Genomic DNA, 15419 nt, shown 5'->3' with positions numbered 1-15419 from the left:
GAAAAGTGCATTTTTTCCTAATTTAACAGCAGTTAAACTAGATATGTCACATGCAAGGTCATTTCCACCCAACAGAAATGTTATTTGACATGATGCTTCTTATCTGAGCTTTTGCATGCCTAGAAGGCTTCAAATAAGAAATTAGCATGGTCTCTGTGGTACAATAGGTTAGCGCGTTCGGCTGTTAACCGAAAGGTTGGTGGTTCAAGCCCACCCAGGGACGTAAAGTGTCTTTGTTGCCATTTTTTATTCAGTTAAACTACATATGTCTCATACTATTTCTTTATCACCCAAAAGAAATGTTACATGACATGATGCTTCTTGTCTGAGCTTTTGCAGCCCCAGAAAGCGTCATTTAGGAAAGAAGTGTGGTCTCTGTGGCTTTATCGGTTGTTAACCAAAAAGGTTGGTGGTTCATGCCCACCCAGGGTAGAAAAGTGCATTTTTTCCTAATTTAACAGCAGTTAAACTACATATGTCACATGCAAGGTCATTTCTACCCAACAGAAATGTTATTTGACATGATGCTTCTTATCTGAGCTTTTGCATGCCCAGAAGGCTTCAAATAGAAAAGTAGCTTGGTGTCTGTGGCGCAATAGGTTAGCGAGTTCGGCTGTTAACCGAAAGGTTGGTGGTTCAAGCCCACCCAGGGACGTAAAGTGTCGTTCTTACAATTTTTACTGCAATTAAACTACATATTTCTCATACTATTTCTTTATCACCCAAAAGAAATGTTACATGACATGATGCTTCTTGTCTGAGCTTTTGCAGCCCCAGAAAGCGTCATTTAGGAAAGAAGTGTGGTCTCTGTGGCTTTATCGGTTGTTAACCAAAAAGGTTGGTGGTTCATGCCCACCCAGGGTAGAAAAGTGCATTTTTTCCTAATTTAACAGCAGTTAAACTAGATATGTCACATGCAAAGTCATTTCCACCCAACAGAAATGTTATTTGACATGATGCTTCTTATCTGAGCTTTTGCATGCCTAGAAGGCTTCAAATAAGAAAGTAGTATGGTCTCTGTGGCGCAATAGGTTAGCGCGTTCGGCTGTTAACCGAAAGGTTGGTGGTTCAAGCCCACCCAGGGACGTAAAGTGTCGTTCTTACAATTTTTACTGCAATTAAACTACATATTTCTCATACTATTTCTTTATCACCCAAAAGAAATGTTACATGACATGATGCTGCTTGTCTGAGCTTTTGCAGCCCCAGAAAGCTTCATTTTGGAAAGAAGTGCGGTCTCTGTGGCGCTATCGGTTGTTAACCAAAAAGGTTGGTGGTTCATGCCCACCCAGGGTAGAAAAGTACATTTTTTCCTAATTTAACAGCAGTTAAACTACATATGTCACATGCAAGGTCATTTCTACCCAACAGAAATGTTATTTGACATGATGCTTCTTATCTGAGCTTTTGCATGCCCAGAAGGCTTCAAATAGAAAAGTAGCATGGTCTCTGTGGCGCAATCGGTTAGCGCGTTCGGCTGTTAACCGAAAGGTTGGTGGTTCAAGCCCACCCAGGGACGTAAAGTGTCGTCCTTACGATTTTTACTGCAATTAAACTTCAAGCCCACCCAGGGACGTAAAGTGTTGTTCTTACAATTTTTACTGCAATTAAACTACATATTTCTCATACTATTTCTTTATCATCCAAAAGAAATGTTACATGACATGATGCTTCTTGTCTGAGTTTTTGCAGCCCCAGAAAGCTTCATTTAGGAAAGAAGTGTGGTCTCTGTGGCTTTATCGGTTGTTAACCAAAAAGGTTGGTGGCTCATGCCCACCCAGGGTAGAAAAGTGCATTTTTTCCTAATTTAACAGCAGTTAAACTACATATGTCACATGAGAGGTCATTTCCACCCAACAGAAATGTTATATGGCATGATGCTTCTTATCTGAGCTTTTGCATGCCCAGAAGGCTTCATATAGCAAAAATACATGGTCTCTGTGGCGCAATCGGTTAGCGCGTTCGGCTGTTAACCGAAAGGTTGGTGGTTCAAGCCCACCCAGGGACGTAAAGTGTCTTTCTTACGGTTTTTACTGCAATTAAACTACATATTTCTCATACTATGTCTTTATCACCCAAAAGAAATGTTACATGACATGATGCTTCTTGTCTGAGCTTTTGCAGCCCCAGAAAGCGTCATTTAGGAAAGAAGTGTGGTCTCTGTGGCTTTATCGGTTGTTAACCAAAAAGGTTGGTGGTTCATGCCCACCCAGGGTAGAAAAGTGCATTTTTTCCTAATTTAACAGCAGTTAAACTAGATATGTCACATGCAAAGTCATTTCCACCCAACAGAAATGTTATTTGACATGATGCTTCTTATCTGAGCTTTTGCATGCCCAGAAGGCTTCAAATAGAAAAGGAGCATGGTCTCTGTGGCGCAATAGGTTAGCGCGTTCGGCTGTTAACCGAAAGGTTGGTGGTTCAAGCCCACCCAGGGACGTAAAGTGTCATTCTTACAATTTTTACTGCAATTAAACTACATATTTCTCATACTCTTTCTTTATCATCCAAAAGAAGTGTTACATGACATGATGCTTCTTGTCTGAGCTTTTGCAGCCCCAGAAAGCTTCATTTAGGAAAGAAGTGTGGTCTCTGTGGCTTTATCGGTTGTTAACCAAAAAGGTTGGTGGTTCATGCCCACCCAGGGTAGAAAAGTGCATTTTTTCCTAATTTAACAGCAGTTAAACTACATATGTCACATGCAAGGTCATTTCCACCCAACAGAAATGTTACATGGCGTGATGCTTCCTATCTGAGCTTTTGCATGCCCACAAAGCTTCATATAGCTAAGAAGTACGGTTTCTGGTGCGCAATCGCTTAGCGCCCTTAGTGTCTTTGTTGCCATTTTAATGCAGTTAAACTAGATATGTCACATGCAAGGTCTTTCCCACCCAACTGAAATGATATATGAAATGATAGATCTTATCTGAGCTTTTGCGAGCCCAGAAAGCTTAATAAAATTATAGACTAATGTTTCTGTGTCACAATCGGTTAGTGTGTTTGGCTGTTAACCAAAAGTTTTTTTTGTTCATGCACACACAGGGACGTACAGTGTCTTTGTTGCCATTTGCTTCATTAATGCACAACATTTAGTCTTTGTAGTGTAATCAGTTAGCTCATTCGGCTCTTAATTGAAAACTTGAGGATTCAATTACACAGAGGGATGAAAAATCACTTTGTTGCGATTTTACTGCAGTTAAATTACTTATCTCTTATGGAATGTCTTTCCCTCCCTAGTGAATTTTTGAGGCCCACATTGTACTTTGAGGTGGCGTAGAGGTCCTTGGGAGAGAGGAGGTAGGTCCAACTGGACAGTTATATGGCAGTGAATCACAGAGGTTACGCATTGACTGTACAACTTGAGGTTATGGGAAAACATGCCACTTCTCGTCAGCAGGCTTCGAGATGGAGCCATGGGATGCATTGGAATCTAAAACATCATATTGTCCCCTGGTGCAATTTTTAACCAAAAGGTTAGTGGTTCAAGTCCACCAAGGGACAACAAGTTACTTTGTTACCATTTTTACTGCAGTTAAACATCTTATGTGTCATGTAAGACCCAAGTGTAATCTGAAATGACAAAACTTTGCTTGTGTTTACAGCAGCAATGAACACCAAAAAGGATCATCTTGGCCATTGCATGCTCAGAAGTCTGCATCAATTGCTGTCATGTATCTCTGTGGTGCAATCCTTTACCGCATTTTGCTGTTAACTGAAATGTTTGTTATTCGTGCCCACCTATGGATGAAAAGTGGTGAGTGTGGGGGGGTGTGTGGGGGGGTATCCTATGCTCGCCTATGAACCAGAAGACCCAGGTTACTACCATTGTAGTAACTACAATGCTCCAGGGGGGGACTGTCCCTGTAACTACTGATTGTAAGTCGCTCTGGATAAGGGCGTCTGATAATTGCTGTAAATGTAAAAGTGTCTATTTTGGTATTTTTACTGCAGTTAACCAACTTATGTCTCATGCAAAGTCTTTCCCACCCAAGTGAAATCTTAATAATGTAATAAGAATACATTATATCCCAGGGCGCGTTCCTAAAAACCAAGGTCACCTTACAGAATATAAATAAATAGCAATCAAAAAAGCAGAACAAACATGATTTGACAATTAAAATAAGTTAAAGGACATAAGTCAGTTTTGAGCTGTGACTTAAATAAAGGAAGATAATCTAAATAATTGGAATGAGAGCAGACTACTTCAGGGAAAGATGTATGGAGGAATTATCAAGATTAATGGAAAAACTGTGATATCTGGCTAAAGTGGAGGCTGTACAAACAAGTAAAACTTGGAGAAATTCAGAGGAGAACCATGATCCAATCTCCATAAGACAGTCCAAGAGGGAGGTAGATGGATGGAAGTAATTGGGTTTAGGGGAAATACAGAGCCAAGAGGGAGAATGTAAATAATGAGTAAAATAGGTCCTAGTACCTGCAGAAACAGCAAGCATACATGAAGAGTGGGATTTAAATTGAATAAACTGAATGACCTGAGAGATATGGGGTGAACCAGGTGAGGGAATATGACTAATGCAAATAGATGCTAATCTGTCCAGAAGAATATTATGAGATTATATCAAATTATATCCTTCAACTAACCCATCACCCTTAGGGACTCACTCTGTGCTCAGTGGCACCTTGGAGATTCGGGATTCGAACTGGCAACCTTCTGATTACAGGTGAACTCCATATTTATTTTGTTTCCATCTTTTATGTTGTTACCAAGATTTTAAATATAACATTTTCACCAATCTAGAACTTAAATAAAATCATTAAAGGAATATTTTAAAAGGTATACAGGACTAAACAATCTTTATTTATAAATTTCCAGATTAACAAAACATTTTACTTAACACATTTGCTCTCTTCTACAGTTATACAGTTTGCAGTCTGGTATTCCTGGCATTGAAGAGTATGTATTCTGGGAATAAACATTAAACCATGGTGAAATTAACTTGTATAGAATGATTGGTGTATTGGGAACAGTCACTAATTAAATCATCATCGTCCTGATCATGAAAACCTAAAATGGCTTTTCCATGAGCAGCTGTTGGTATGCCATGGCCTTCACAACAGGACGTCCAGCCTCTGAAATTACAGTGTTTTTTGCTCATATTCTTCACATGCAGGCGATTAAGAGAAAAAAAAAAAAAGAATAAACCATTTAAAATCAGCAAGACAGGATAGTTCACATTTAACTTTATTTACTGAAGCCATTTAAAGTATCAGCTAAACCGTAGTGGCTAAATTTAAAAATGTATATGGGGATGTTCCTTGAAGAACAATTTCTCAAAAGTAAGATTGATAATTGCCTAGTAAACCAAAAGATATCGGGCTTTCCTGTAAGGCTGTCAAGATGATCTAGCAAAGAAGAAGTGGCTAAAAAGTCTCACTTCCTTTTTGGCAAACTCCTTCACTAAAAGACAGAAGGGCAGACAAACCTCAAAATATATAAAAGACAAAACATGTCTCTGCTGTTGGTAGAAAACATAAAAAATACATCTGCGAGCCCAACAAAAGTCGTGGGCAAACAAAAGTAAAGGCAGTCTGTGTGTGTGTGTTCTGGGTTTCATGCTCGGGACAGCAAGTCCTGAGCCCAGCTCTTGATGGCTGCCGTGGTGTCTTGCAGGTAAAGCCAGGTAGAGTTTGTAAATGACATCACGTGATTCTGGACACATAACAGTGACACCTCCCCACTGGAGGAAAAAAAAAAAAAAAAAATAAAGTTTATACACCAAACTTTTACAAGTTTAAAAAAAAATAAATACATAAGAAAGTAAAAATCAACAAGGTAAGTTAGGAATGGGCCATATATCAAATATACTCGATGAATCACGTTTTGTTCCATGTGTGATGTTGTAAATGACTATATAGAGTATTATATCGAGAACAATTCCTAACATTTATAACATTACTTTTGAGCAAGCAGACAGCTTGCTCCCCCACCCATTCAGAAAACTCTCCTGGCGTATGCACATTTTTCCTTGCAGTGTTGCAGTAAGATATTACAATTAAACGGTTACAATCAACTTCTTAATCACTGCTATAAATCTTGGTTTGAGAGCCTGCTATTGGTCGCACATCAATGAGTCCCAATGTGCAGTGGATAAAGCTCAGCAAAATTCTACTTTGATCAGTGTGTCTGCAGAGGCTTTGCATTGCTGGCCAATTTGTATGCCATTGGCCACTTTAGTTTTTTGGTTTCTGAAGAAATATTTACTTGTCATTTTATGCAATAAATGGCCAAATTTAGCATTTATACAGTTATTTTAGAGGACACACATACATTTTATATATATTTTCTCAATATTATTTTTAGACCATAAGGTCAGCTGCCTCTTACAAATTACACTAGGCCTTTTACAATTTTTCAGAATTGCAATCCGTGAGCAATCCTTATAATTGTGTCATAATATACATTCACACCCCAAAAAAGCAGAATTATTTTTCTTTTCCTTTAGGTTTTTGTTTATCATTTTATTTTTGTCTTGTTCTTTTGCTCTCTCCTGTCCATGTGATCTTGCTGTAAAATATATTTCTCCTGTGTATGTTTGGCATATAGTTTGTGGTGGTCAGGGAGTAGTCATCAATAAGTAGGGGACTACCAGAACCACAGCAGAGTACCACTCACTGAACAGTCAAAAACTTTGAAATAGCGATAAAATATTACTTCTAGGGGTTCAAACAGTCCGTTTACAGGTCTGCTTCCTTAGCTGCAAGGCAACCCTAATTTACATTTTTTTTTTTTTTACTAATTAAGATGACTAATCCATGCTCAATCAATTACAGTTTTATACACAGAGGAGTAACAAAGGGTTATACAACTTATTCAGGAGCATGGAGAAGAGTTTGATCAGATAACTGCGTGGGTTAGTTAAGCGATGTGCAGGCAAATATGGGGTGCTACATACTTGCATGATTCCTGGAAAGCCTTCCATGCATGCTGTAGGCTCTCAACAGCATAGTGCCATGCTGGAAGAATGTAGTGGCGTTGCAAAAGCAGCAGCAGCTCCTTCACATATTCTATAAACTGGAACACGCTGTCGGGTGTGTTTACATTCACCTGTTCAGATAAACAAAAAAGAAATAAATTCATTAAAAATAAAATCTGAAATCCTGATAAGTTCTCATCTTCACAAAGTTCAAATAACAGTATTAGTGTTTTTCTCACCCACTCAATGAACCGGGGTGTGTTTTCTTTAACCCACACGGTCAGTTCGGAGCTCTGATTGGCAAGGAACACCCCAGCTACTCTCATGTGCTGCCATCCATCCTCCAGTACTGGGCCAACCTTCTCCACAACATAGGAGTAATAATATGGTGTATTCTCTTCCAGCCACCTGCATGAAAGGACAAGAACACAGATTAAAAGCTAGAACGTAACTAAAACTGCACTGTGCATATAACATCTGGTTCTACTGCTACAGCATTACTGTTTAGTAAGGTTATTGTTGAGCTGTCTGCCATCAAACACCACAGGTTGGTTGTCTACTCTTCGAATGAAGTTTGTTGCAAAACCAGTAAATGGCAAAAAAAAGATGATATTTTAACTACTTTTTCCAGACACACTAGAGTAAGAAAGTCTTGTGTTCAGGCCAAAACTATATACATTATTAGCATGATTTATATTTAACAGTATAACATCCAATTGCAAGGGCCAGTGGTGGCCTGAGCAGAAGGTTGGCGGTTTGAATCCCAGTCCGCCAAGGTGCCACTGATCAAGGTCCCCACACACTGCTCCCCAGGCGCCTGACATGGCTGCCTACTGCTCACCAAGGTGATTGTTAAAATCAGAGGACACCGTGTTCTGTGCTGCAGTGTATGACAATCGCTTCATTTAATCACTTTAAGTGAGTGCTTGAACTCTGGTCCTGGTCCTTTCCCACCAGTATCCAATCGTTCCTGTCTTCAAGAGTTTCTAGGGAAAATTATAAACTGTCTAAGGTTGCATAACAAACTTTATTAGCCTCTGTATTACACTGTATAAAGTTCCTGTATGTATGAAAGTGAAGTGAAACACTGCAGCACAGCACACGGTGACAACAAAATATGCCCCCTGCATTTAACCATCACCTTTGGTGAGCAGTGGGCAGCCATGACAGGCGCCTGGGGAGCAGTGTGTGGAGACAGTGCTTTGCTCAGTGCCACCTCGGCAGACCAGGATTCAAACCAGCAACCTTCTGATTACAGGGCCGCTTCCTTAACCGCTAGATCACCACTGCCCCATTCCGTAGTCTGATACAAGCTTTTCACCTCAAACCTCCTTGACTGTATAATGAAACTTTGCTCCAGGCCTGCTGAGATGCATCCGAGACCCCTGACGTCCGCAGGTAGAGTGCGGTCATTGAGTCAGCAAATGACCCATGTGACCTGATGTCATGTGCAATGAAGCCAGCAGCGAAGACCAGCATCGCCAAAAGCAACCGTGTCCATGGGAACCCCTGGCCACGCATTCTTGTCTGTATGTTCTATAGATGAATAAATGCAGGGCAAAAAAAAAAAAAAAAAAGTAGTTAAGGCTTGATACTTTGCCTTGTTTTAAGTCTATTAATAGTCACAGGTTGTTTGTCATGAAAGGCAGAGACAAGCACCCATGGGTATGCCACACACTCAACGCTTTTTGGAGATGCCATGATTAGTTTAATTATTTGTCCAAAGAATATATAGACAGATTTTAGATTAGTTTCCGTTACTTACATTGCACAGTGTTTTGCATTCCTGCACCTCATCACATTCACCCATCTGCTCATTGGTCACTTTAAATGACTGGATGGTCTCTTGAAGGCTTTTACGCAGCTGAAAAAGATGTTGAGACAGTCATTGCATCTCAATATTAAATAATATAACAATAATGTAATCAATACCCAAAAGCATCCATTAAAATAAGATCTATGCATACCTTCGGTGGCAGTGTATTCCAGCTCTTCAAAAGGTGATTTAATAGCAGGCTATTTGAAGATAGAAAAAATGTATATAAAAACGACGCAAATGCATGAAGTGACAAAAACTGACAGAACCGTCTCTCACCTGGACTGGGATAAATATTTGGTGTACAGTTGCCTCCAGACACCTAAAGTCTGAGCATCCACTGACAAGCACTCAGTCAGACTGATGAGCAGCTAGAGAATATTACAGATTATTAGAGCACAACCCTCCTTATTTACATAGACTTTATAGAAAATTTATAATCACAATTATTGAATCAATAACTCCACTAAATTAAGCTTCCATTGTGCATTCCATATTCAGAAAATAAACTGCTGTTTACCTTCCTCTTAATTAAATGAAACCTGTTTATATTAATAGTGTATTATGTTGGATATACATAAAAGCCAGAAGGCGTATGACGCAAGCCACCCACACCTCTTTCTTCATGGTATCAGGACAGTGTGGGGTGGCTCGTGACAGAAACGATGGGAAGTACGTGTGCAGCAAGGATTCGGGTTTTGCTCCAAACGCCAGGACCTTCAGCCGCGGGTAGAGACGGCGTAACTGTTCCTGCAAACTGAGCACACAACACGCTAGCGTCTAGACAGTACTGCAAACCAATGGTTCAATAGTGACAAAAATAAATAATAAATAACAGTATGCAAAAAGCACTGCACGGAACTGATAATCATTGGAGCAAATACAGTGTACAAAAATGACTTAGCTACTTGTATGGTTTTATAATATTGCACAAATTAAGATGTATTAGGGGCAAGCAGAATTAAACGTCTCAACTATATAATAGTTAATTGTTTCATAAAGCATTTTCCTTAGATAGAACGGTTCTGAGAGACTTTACGCTTGACAACCAGCAGCGGAAAATGTAAGTCAGTATTACAATCAATCATTGGGGTATTAGCACTTTTAAGCTTGTTACCTGGGTGACAGGGAGTTTTTAGGCATGTAGGCAAAGTCCAGTAGAGGGAAGAACTCTTTGGGTCCCATGATGCCAAAACCTTTTGTCAGGTTGGCATGAAGCCTTTAAGAAAAAACACAAAGCTGTTACTGTGTATGTTGAGAAAACTCACACCCACCCAAGTTTTTAGTCAGTTGGCCACATAAACACATGCTTTAAAATGTAACTGATAAATAAAACTGCAGAATCATTGCTGCAACTACACCTCATATTTCACTCATTTGTGTTTAATGGATCATTCATTTTCAAAGATCTAGTCAATACAATTTGGAACGATAATTATTTATAGGCAGTATTGGCTCTTGCTGAACTTCATCCTCATTATTTTGCAACGCACTCACAAGAGCAACCGTTCCAAGTAGGCGATGGCGTATGCTGATAGAGACTTCACCCCCAGAACAGGCAGCATGATGCCCAGCCAAACTGGAACACAATATAGAAAATGGTTTAAGTTCACAACCAGTGGGGGGCTGGGTGCTGCTGAAACATACTTTATTAACTCGCCATGATGCCATGTAAGGGTGCATAATATATCAATTGTTTAATAGAATGATATACTGTGACTCCACATGCATCGTCTCATGCATATATCTGTACATGTTTTACATGCATTTAAACCATTTAAATGGGAGCTGCCAGTGCCGCCCCAGTATCGGTGGTGATCAGGTACTTAACGGTCAAATGAAACAGTATTCGCTATATGCTCGGACTGAGTAGTGCGACTTGCTAATTTAACGTAGCAATAAAACAAATACTGAAAATGCCATTACTAAACATCCCTAATTCTACAGAACTATTTAGTGGGAAAAATAAATTCACCTTTGAGTCCTTGACTCAGGTCGTAGAAGCCTGCTTGGCCAAGAGCCCACATGATGGTCAGACACTTCAGTGGCCGGTTCTGGTGCGAGCGCAGCAGTTCCAGATGCTGGAGAACAGAGAGGTCCAAATCATCTAAACCAGGACACTCACATACCACCACCCACAAACACACACCAGAACGAACACTCACTTCCGCCAGGTTGACCGTAGCAATTTTGGGCTTGTCATGCATGATGGCCTGGATGCAGATTCTGTAACCATGGAGAGAATCACCTGGCAAAGGAAGAAACAGCTTCAATCATACACTACCAGTCAGACCACTTAATCTTTTTGCTGGCACTGAATATTATTGCCAGCATCATTAGCAATTTCATGAGATTATTAACATGAGTGAAGCAAAAGCAAGTTACAGGTGTTCAACACAGGAACTCTTTCAGGACTGTTGGAAAACCATCCCTGTTGTGTGACTAGGTGGTTGAGAGAAGCAAAGAATGTGAATGCAGCAATCACAGAAAAAGTTCACTCCTTTGAAAAATCTCAAATATGAAACATTTGGGGGACTTTTACTACATAACTTCAGCATTATTTCATAGTTGTGAGTCATCAGACTCAAAAGAAACCAACATAAGTGAATAGTTGCCAAAATCTGACTGCAGTTATCCAAAAGGCTAAAATTGTCACAGCACCTTCTGTTCCACGATTGGACTGAAATTAACTGTCATTTACAAACCAAAATCAATCCCACGGAGTAACGACGAACCTCCATTTACATAATTTAAATCAGACGCCCTTATCCAGAGCAATTTAAAATCAGTAGTTACAGGGACAGACTCCTGGAGGGGGCAGTGGTGGCCTAATGGGTAAGGAAACGGACCCATAATCAGAAGGTCGCCGACACATTATAAAAGCTGCAATGTGCAAAGTCTTTTAAAAATGGCTATAAGTTGAATTGGAATGTAAAAACGAGTGAGCCACTTCATCCAACTAGCAACCTGAGGTATCCTTCCAGACATTGTCCCCGTATCCCCTCTATCTATGAGAATAGTGGGCATTAATTTGAAGAATGACAAGAATTTAAATATACTAGATTAGTATGATGTGGTGGATGCCGGGAGGCCCAATTTGATGTTGAATCTAGAATGTTGTGAAGAGACATAAGTTGAGAGACCTACAGAGCAGTGTTATGTGATTCTTTGTGTGTGTGTGTGTGTGTGTGTGTGTGTGTACCTGGCTGCCGGTCCAGTTCTCTGAGCATGGTCAGCACACAGTGGTCAAAGAAGTCCTGAAAGCAGTCACTGCACTTGCCCAGCAGCCCTTTAATGACACTTCGCAATTCCTTCCCTGCCAGGGAGTATGGGTAATCTTGAAGGGGAAGAGTCCATTAGGTAAGAACACATTTCATGAAATCATTTAATCTACATACACATTAGGCTGAAATAAAAAAACGAATATTGGAGGCTGAGCAATATGAACCATGTGTTCGACACTATTCTTTTAAGAAACAAATTCATTAAATGAACTTCAGCAGAGTCTAAATGGGACCTAGGGGGGTTTTGTGCAACCATTGACCCTTTTCCTACTGTGACATTTACCAAAATGGCCTTATGCAATCAGCCTCTAACAGACATGCCCTCAGTCTCTCACCATGCGCATAGGTGCAGAGCGTGGGGTCGCTGTCTGGGGCTGGCAGCTTGTAGTTGAGGTACCCTGCCAAATCTTTCAGCCACACAGAGGGATTCTCAGGGAACATGGACTGACTCTTCTCCAGCTGCTGCTTCAGTTCTGACACATCCAGCTAACAGTCAAATACAGGGAGAGAGGAACAAAAATAACGCAACGCCCAACTTATAGCCATTTTTAACGCCATTGTTTCCCCAAAGATTTGGTCAATTTCTCAAATTATTTAAAGATCATTCAACTATACTGACAAGATAAAAGTATGAAAGGTATTGTATATTATTATAAATGAATGTACATGGGGACAATCACAATTAACAGATTACCCGAGTCAAGCATGCTGATACTGGGTCAAATCAATCTTATAAAAAATATTGCAGTTAGTGCCATTAATCTGGCGTGTTATAAAATGTCAAATCACACTCATGTTACATGAATGTTTAATGAATGCGTGTTTGGGATTTAATTAATTAGGGGCATTAGTGTTAGGATTTACTGCTGCATGTTAATGTTTCGCAAAAAAAAAAAAAAAATTATCACTCAGACAGACAGACAGACAGACAGACACACCTAGTGTACATGGCCCAAGAGCAGCAAGACACGGTGGCCACCTAATTTTATACATTTTAATAGTTATTCTTTGCTTTAAAGATGATCCTTAAAAACATACCAGGAAGTGCTACAATTTAAACTGGATTGATGCTTTAAATCAAATGACACCACTAATAATTGAAATGAAAGTTAATATTAAAATTTTTGTATGTGCATCCGTCGTAAACTTACAGCTTTCATGGCCTCTTCCAGGCTCTTGAAATGGCTCGGTTTTGGAGGGTTGCTAGAGGGGGGCTTCTTGTTCGGTTTCCCCTGGTTTTGCTTTTTCTGCGGGGCTTCAGACACCGGTGGCACCTGCTCCTTGTTCTGTTTCTTCGCGATCTTCTCAAAGCTTTCAAAGATGGACTCCGACATCTTCACAGGGTCTGTGAGGGCCATCAAGCCATTGAAGTTAGAAGAGAGCATAAGGGCACGCAGCGAGAGCGAAACAGTGCGACCGAGAGGACGGGACGGAGAGAGGGGACACGAGATCACGCCTAAAGCTTTTATTCCGTGTCGAAACAGGAAAATCGCAATACTTCAGGGACAGCAGGGGCACGGACCGCTCGGCAACTGTAACAAAGGTGACAGCCGCGCTCATACGAAGGCATTCACTAGATCTGGGCTGGTAGTAGCCTAGTGGGTAACACACTCTCCTATGAACCAGAACCCACTTACAAAACCCACTTACTACCATTGTGTCCCTGACAAGTCTTTGTCATTACTGATTGTAATAGGCTCTGGATAAGGGCGTCTGATGAACGCTGTAAATGTAATATGAAAGTCCTTCTTCTGCGTGTGAACACGTTGTGGATGATGGCACCGATCGTTAAAACACATATAACATCAGTAATCTCATTTTTACGCTCTGAATCAGTGATATTTTGGGATGACCAAGGTAGGCATGGTTTTAATATTTATATTTTGTGTCCTTTACTCTTTTAATTACTGCATCAACCACTCATCTTTATCACTGCATATAATGAACGTGTCCAAGATGGAAACCAGGCCATCCCTGTACAACATATCCTACAAGATGAGGAGAAGTTGGGTTAGTTGCCAGTTAACAGGTACAGTCATCCTGAAAGAACGTCCTTGAGGTTTTTTGTGCGCAAAATGCGAAATATTAGAACATTTGCTCAACTGCGAGATGCCAGGCCAGAGAATGGTGTCTTTGAATTTTGTTACAGTGTGCAAAAATATGAAGCTGCCTGAAAGCACGTCCCCATCCCATGACCATGCGGAACCCCCACAGGGCCAAAACTCTGCTGGATTTTCTGTGAAGTTTTACAGCACAGTAAATAACACAAACATCGGTCCTCAATTTTTTTTTTTTGCTTGCTTGCTTGCTTCGAAATCACACAAACCACCTTTTACATTTTATTCGAATAGTCCGCACCACATGGCCGTGACCGTCAAGTTCATGAAAATGCAGAACTTTTAAAGGTCTGCATCGAATAATGACCAAAGCACACAGCTGCCCCACCGCTGACGTCTCAGGACAGCTGGAAACGGGGTTTAACCAGTCGTCGTCCCCCCTTCCGTGGAACAGTTAGTAACCATCCCGAACGTGGTTAATCCCGCGCTGTTAAATCTAATAAAGCAGAAGCGAGCTAACTAGCATTAGCCGCTGGGCTAACCACGCTAACGCGCGTTAGGAGCGCCTGACACGCGCCCAAACCCCCTTGTTTTTGGTCCGCGGGACGTTTTCCGAACCTCCGTTGGGACCCTGCGTGTTCGGCAGCGCGCTGGCGGGGGACAGGAGCCCATTCATCGGCCGACTTACGCGACTGGTCCAGCCTGCTCCCGTTCGACTCGCCGAGCGCCTTCCTCCCCGCAGACTTCGTCGCCGCCGCCGCCGCCGCGCTGTTCTGCTTCTTGCCTTTCTTCACCACCTCCCACTTGCCCGCCGAAGCCATGGTGTGGGGATCGCAGCGCTCGACGCGGGGGAGAAATGGCCGTCTTCTTCCTCTCGTCAGCGTGGGGGACTGACGGGCCGACGATGACGTCTCGAGATTTTAGCGTCTCTGTGCCACGTCTGCTAGTTGGCGTGACGTCATTTCGTCAGCGAAGGCGCCATGCGTAGATATTTTTTTTTCAGAGAAGCCAAAGAGAAATGCTGGAGAAATGAGCTGCGACGGGTGTTATAGACCAATAATACGTGACGTCATCATTACGATGGCTATTGAGATGGCAAAAGATGGATTTTATTGCTACCTGTCAACTTCGTGCCATTGAACTAGTATTTAAAGTACACTTGGCAGCAGCTTGCATCAAAAGCAGTTCATGCATTTCTTGTTGCATAGTGATTCCAGGAGTGGTGCTGTGAACAGTCACTTCCTGGTGGGTACTGAGATCCTTGTCTTTGGCTCTCGAACTGTGGTATTCCAGCAGATTGTTGTTCATATTCACAGCTGCTTTGTGC

The 15419-nt window shown here is 41.2% G+C and overlaps 1 protein-coding gene and 4 non-coding genes across 5 annotated transcripts; 4 read left to right on the top strand and 1 right to left on the bottom strand.

Moving 5' to 3' along the window:
* The first annotated feature begins 1013 nt into the window (after positions 1 to 1013).
* Positions 1014 to 1087, top strand: trnan-guu (transfer RNA asparagine (anticodon GUU)). The gene has a single exon. It is a non-coding gene; the product is annotated as a tRNA-Asn (tRNA).
* Positions 1088 to 1445: 358 nt separating this feature from the next.
* On the top strand, positions 1446 to 1519 carry trnan-guu (transfer RNA asparagine (anticodon GUU)). The gene has a single exon. It is a non-coding gene; the product is annotated as a tRNA-Asn (tRNA).
* Positions 1520 to 1934: 415 nt separating this feature from the next.
* On the top strand, positions 1935 to 2008 carry trnan-guu (transfer RNA asparagine (anticodon GUU)). The gene has a single exon. It is a non-coding gene; the product is annotated as a tRNA-Asn (tRNA).
* A 358-nt stretch (positions 2009 to 2366) lies between these two features.
* Positions 2367 to 2440, top strand: trnan-guu (transfer RNA asparagine (anticodon GUU)). Its single transcript has one exon. It is a non-coding gene; the product is annotated as a tRNA-Asn (tRNA).
* Positions 2441 to 4798: 2358 nt separating this feature from the next.
* Positions 4799 to 15119, bottom strand: LOC114803321 (transmembrane protein 214-like). The gene is made up of 16 exons (XM_029002819.1): positions 14781 to 15119; positions 13187 to 13380; positions 12371 to 12521; positions 11954 to 12088; positions 10917 to 10999; positions 10727 to 10832; positions 10249 to 10330; positions 9869 to 9970; positions 9367 to 9508; positions 9031 to 9122; positions 8903 to 8951; positions 8701 to 8799; positions 8257 to 8471; positions 7175 to 7343; positions 6915 to 7066; positions 4799 to 5699 (listed from the first exon to the last, which is right to left on the bottom strand). Exons 1-16 carry the CDS (start codon positions 14911 to 14913, stop codon positions 5573 to 5575), a joined length of 2031 nt encoding a protein of 676 aa, XP_028858652.1. The 5' UTR covers positions 14914 to 15119; the 3' UTR covers positions 4799 to 5572.
* Positions 15120 to 15419: the final 300 nt, after the last annotated feature.

Source organism: Denticeps clupeoides, chromosome 14 (genome assembly GCF_900700375.1).
Source record: "Denticeps clupeoides chromosome 14, fDenClu1.1, whole genome shotgun sequence".
Taxonomy (NCBI): Eukaryota; Metazoa; Chordata; class Actinopteri; order Clupeiformes; family Denticipitidae; genus Denticeps; species Denticeps clupeoides.
The sequence above is the reverse complement of the archived record's forward strand: the minus strand, read 5'-3'. Positions and strand labels throughout refer to the sequence as shown.

What these genes read in the sequence shown, in the direction of transcription:
- LOC114803321 (XM_029002819.1), bottom strand. Translation starts at nt 14,913, where the DNA reads ATGGCTTCGGCGGGCAAGTGGGAGGTGGTGAAGAAAGGCAAGAAGCAG. An exon ending in AGAACTGGACCGGCAGCCAG is followed by an intron (nt 11,000 to 11,953) that starts GTACACACACAC and finishes TTCCTTTGCCAG; the next exon opens with GTGATTCTCTCCATGGTTAC. An exon ending in AATGCAAAACACTGTGCAAT is followed by an intron (nt 8,472 to 8,700) that starts GTAAGTAACGGA and finishes ATTCATCTATAG; the next exon opens with AACATACAGACAAGAATGCG.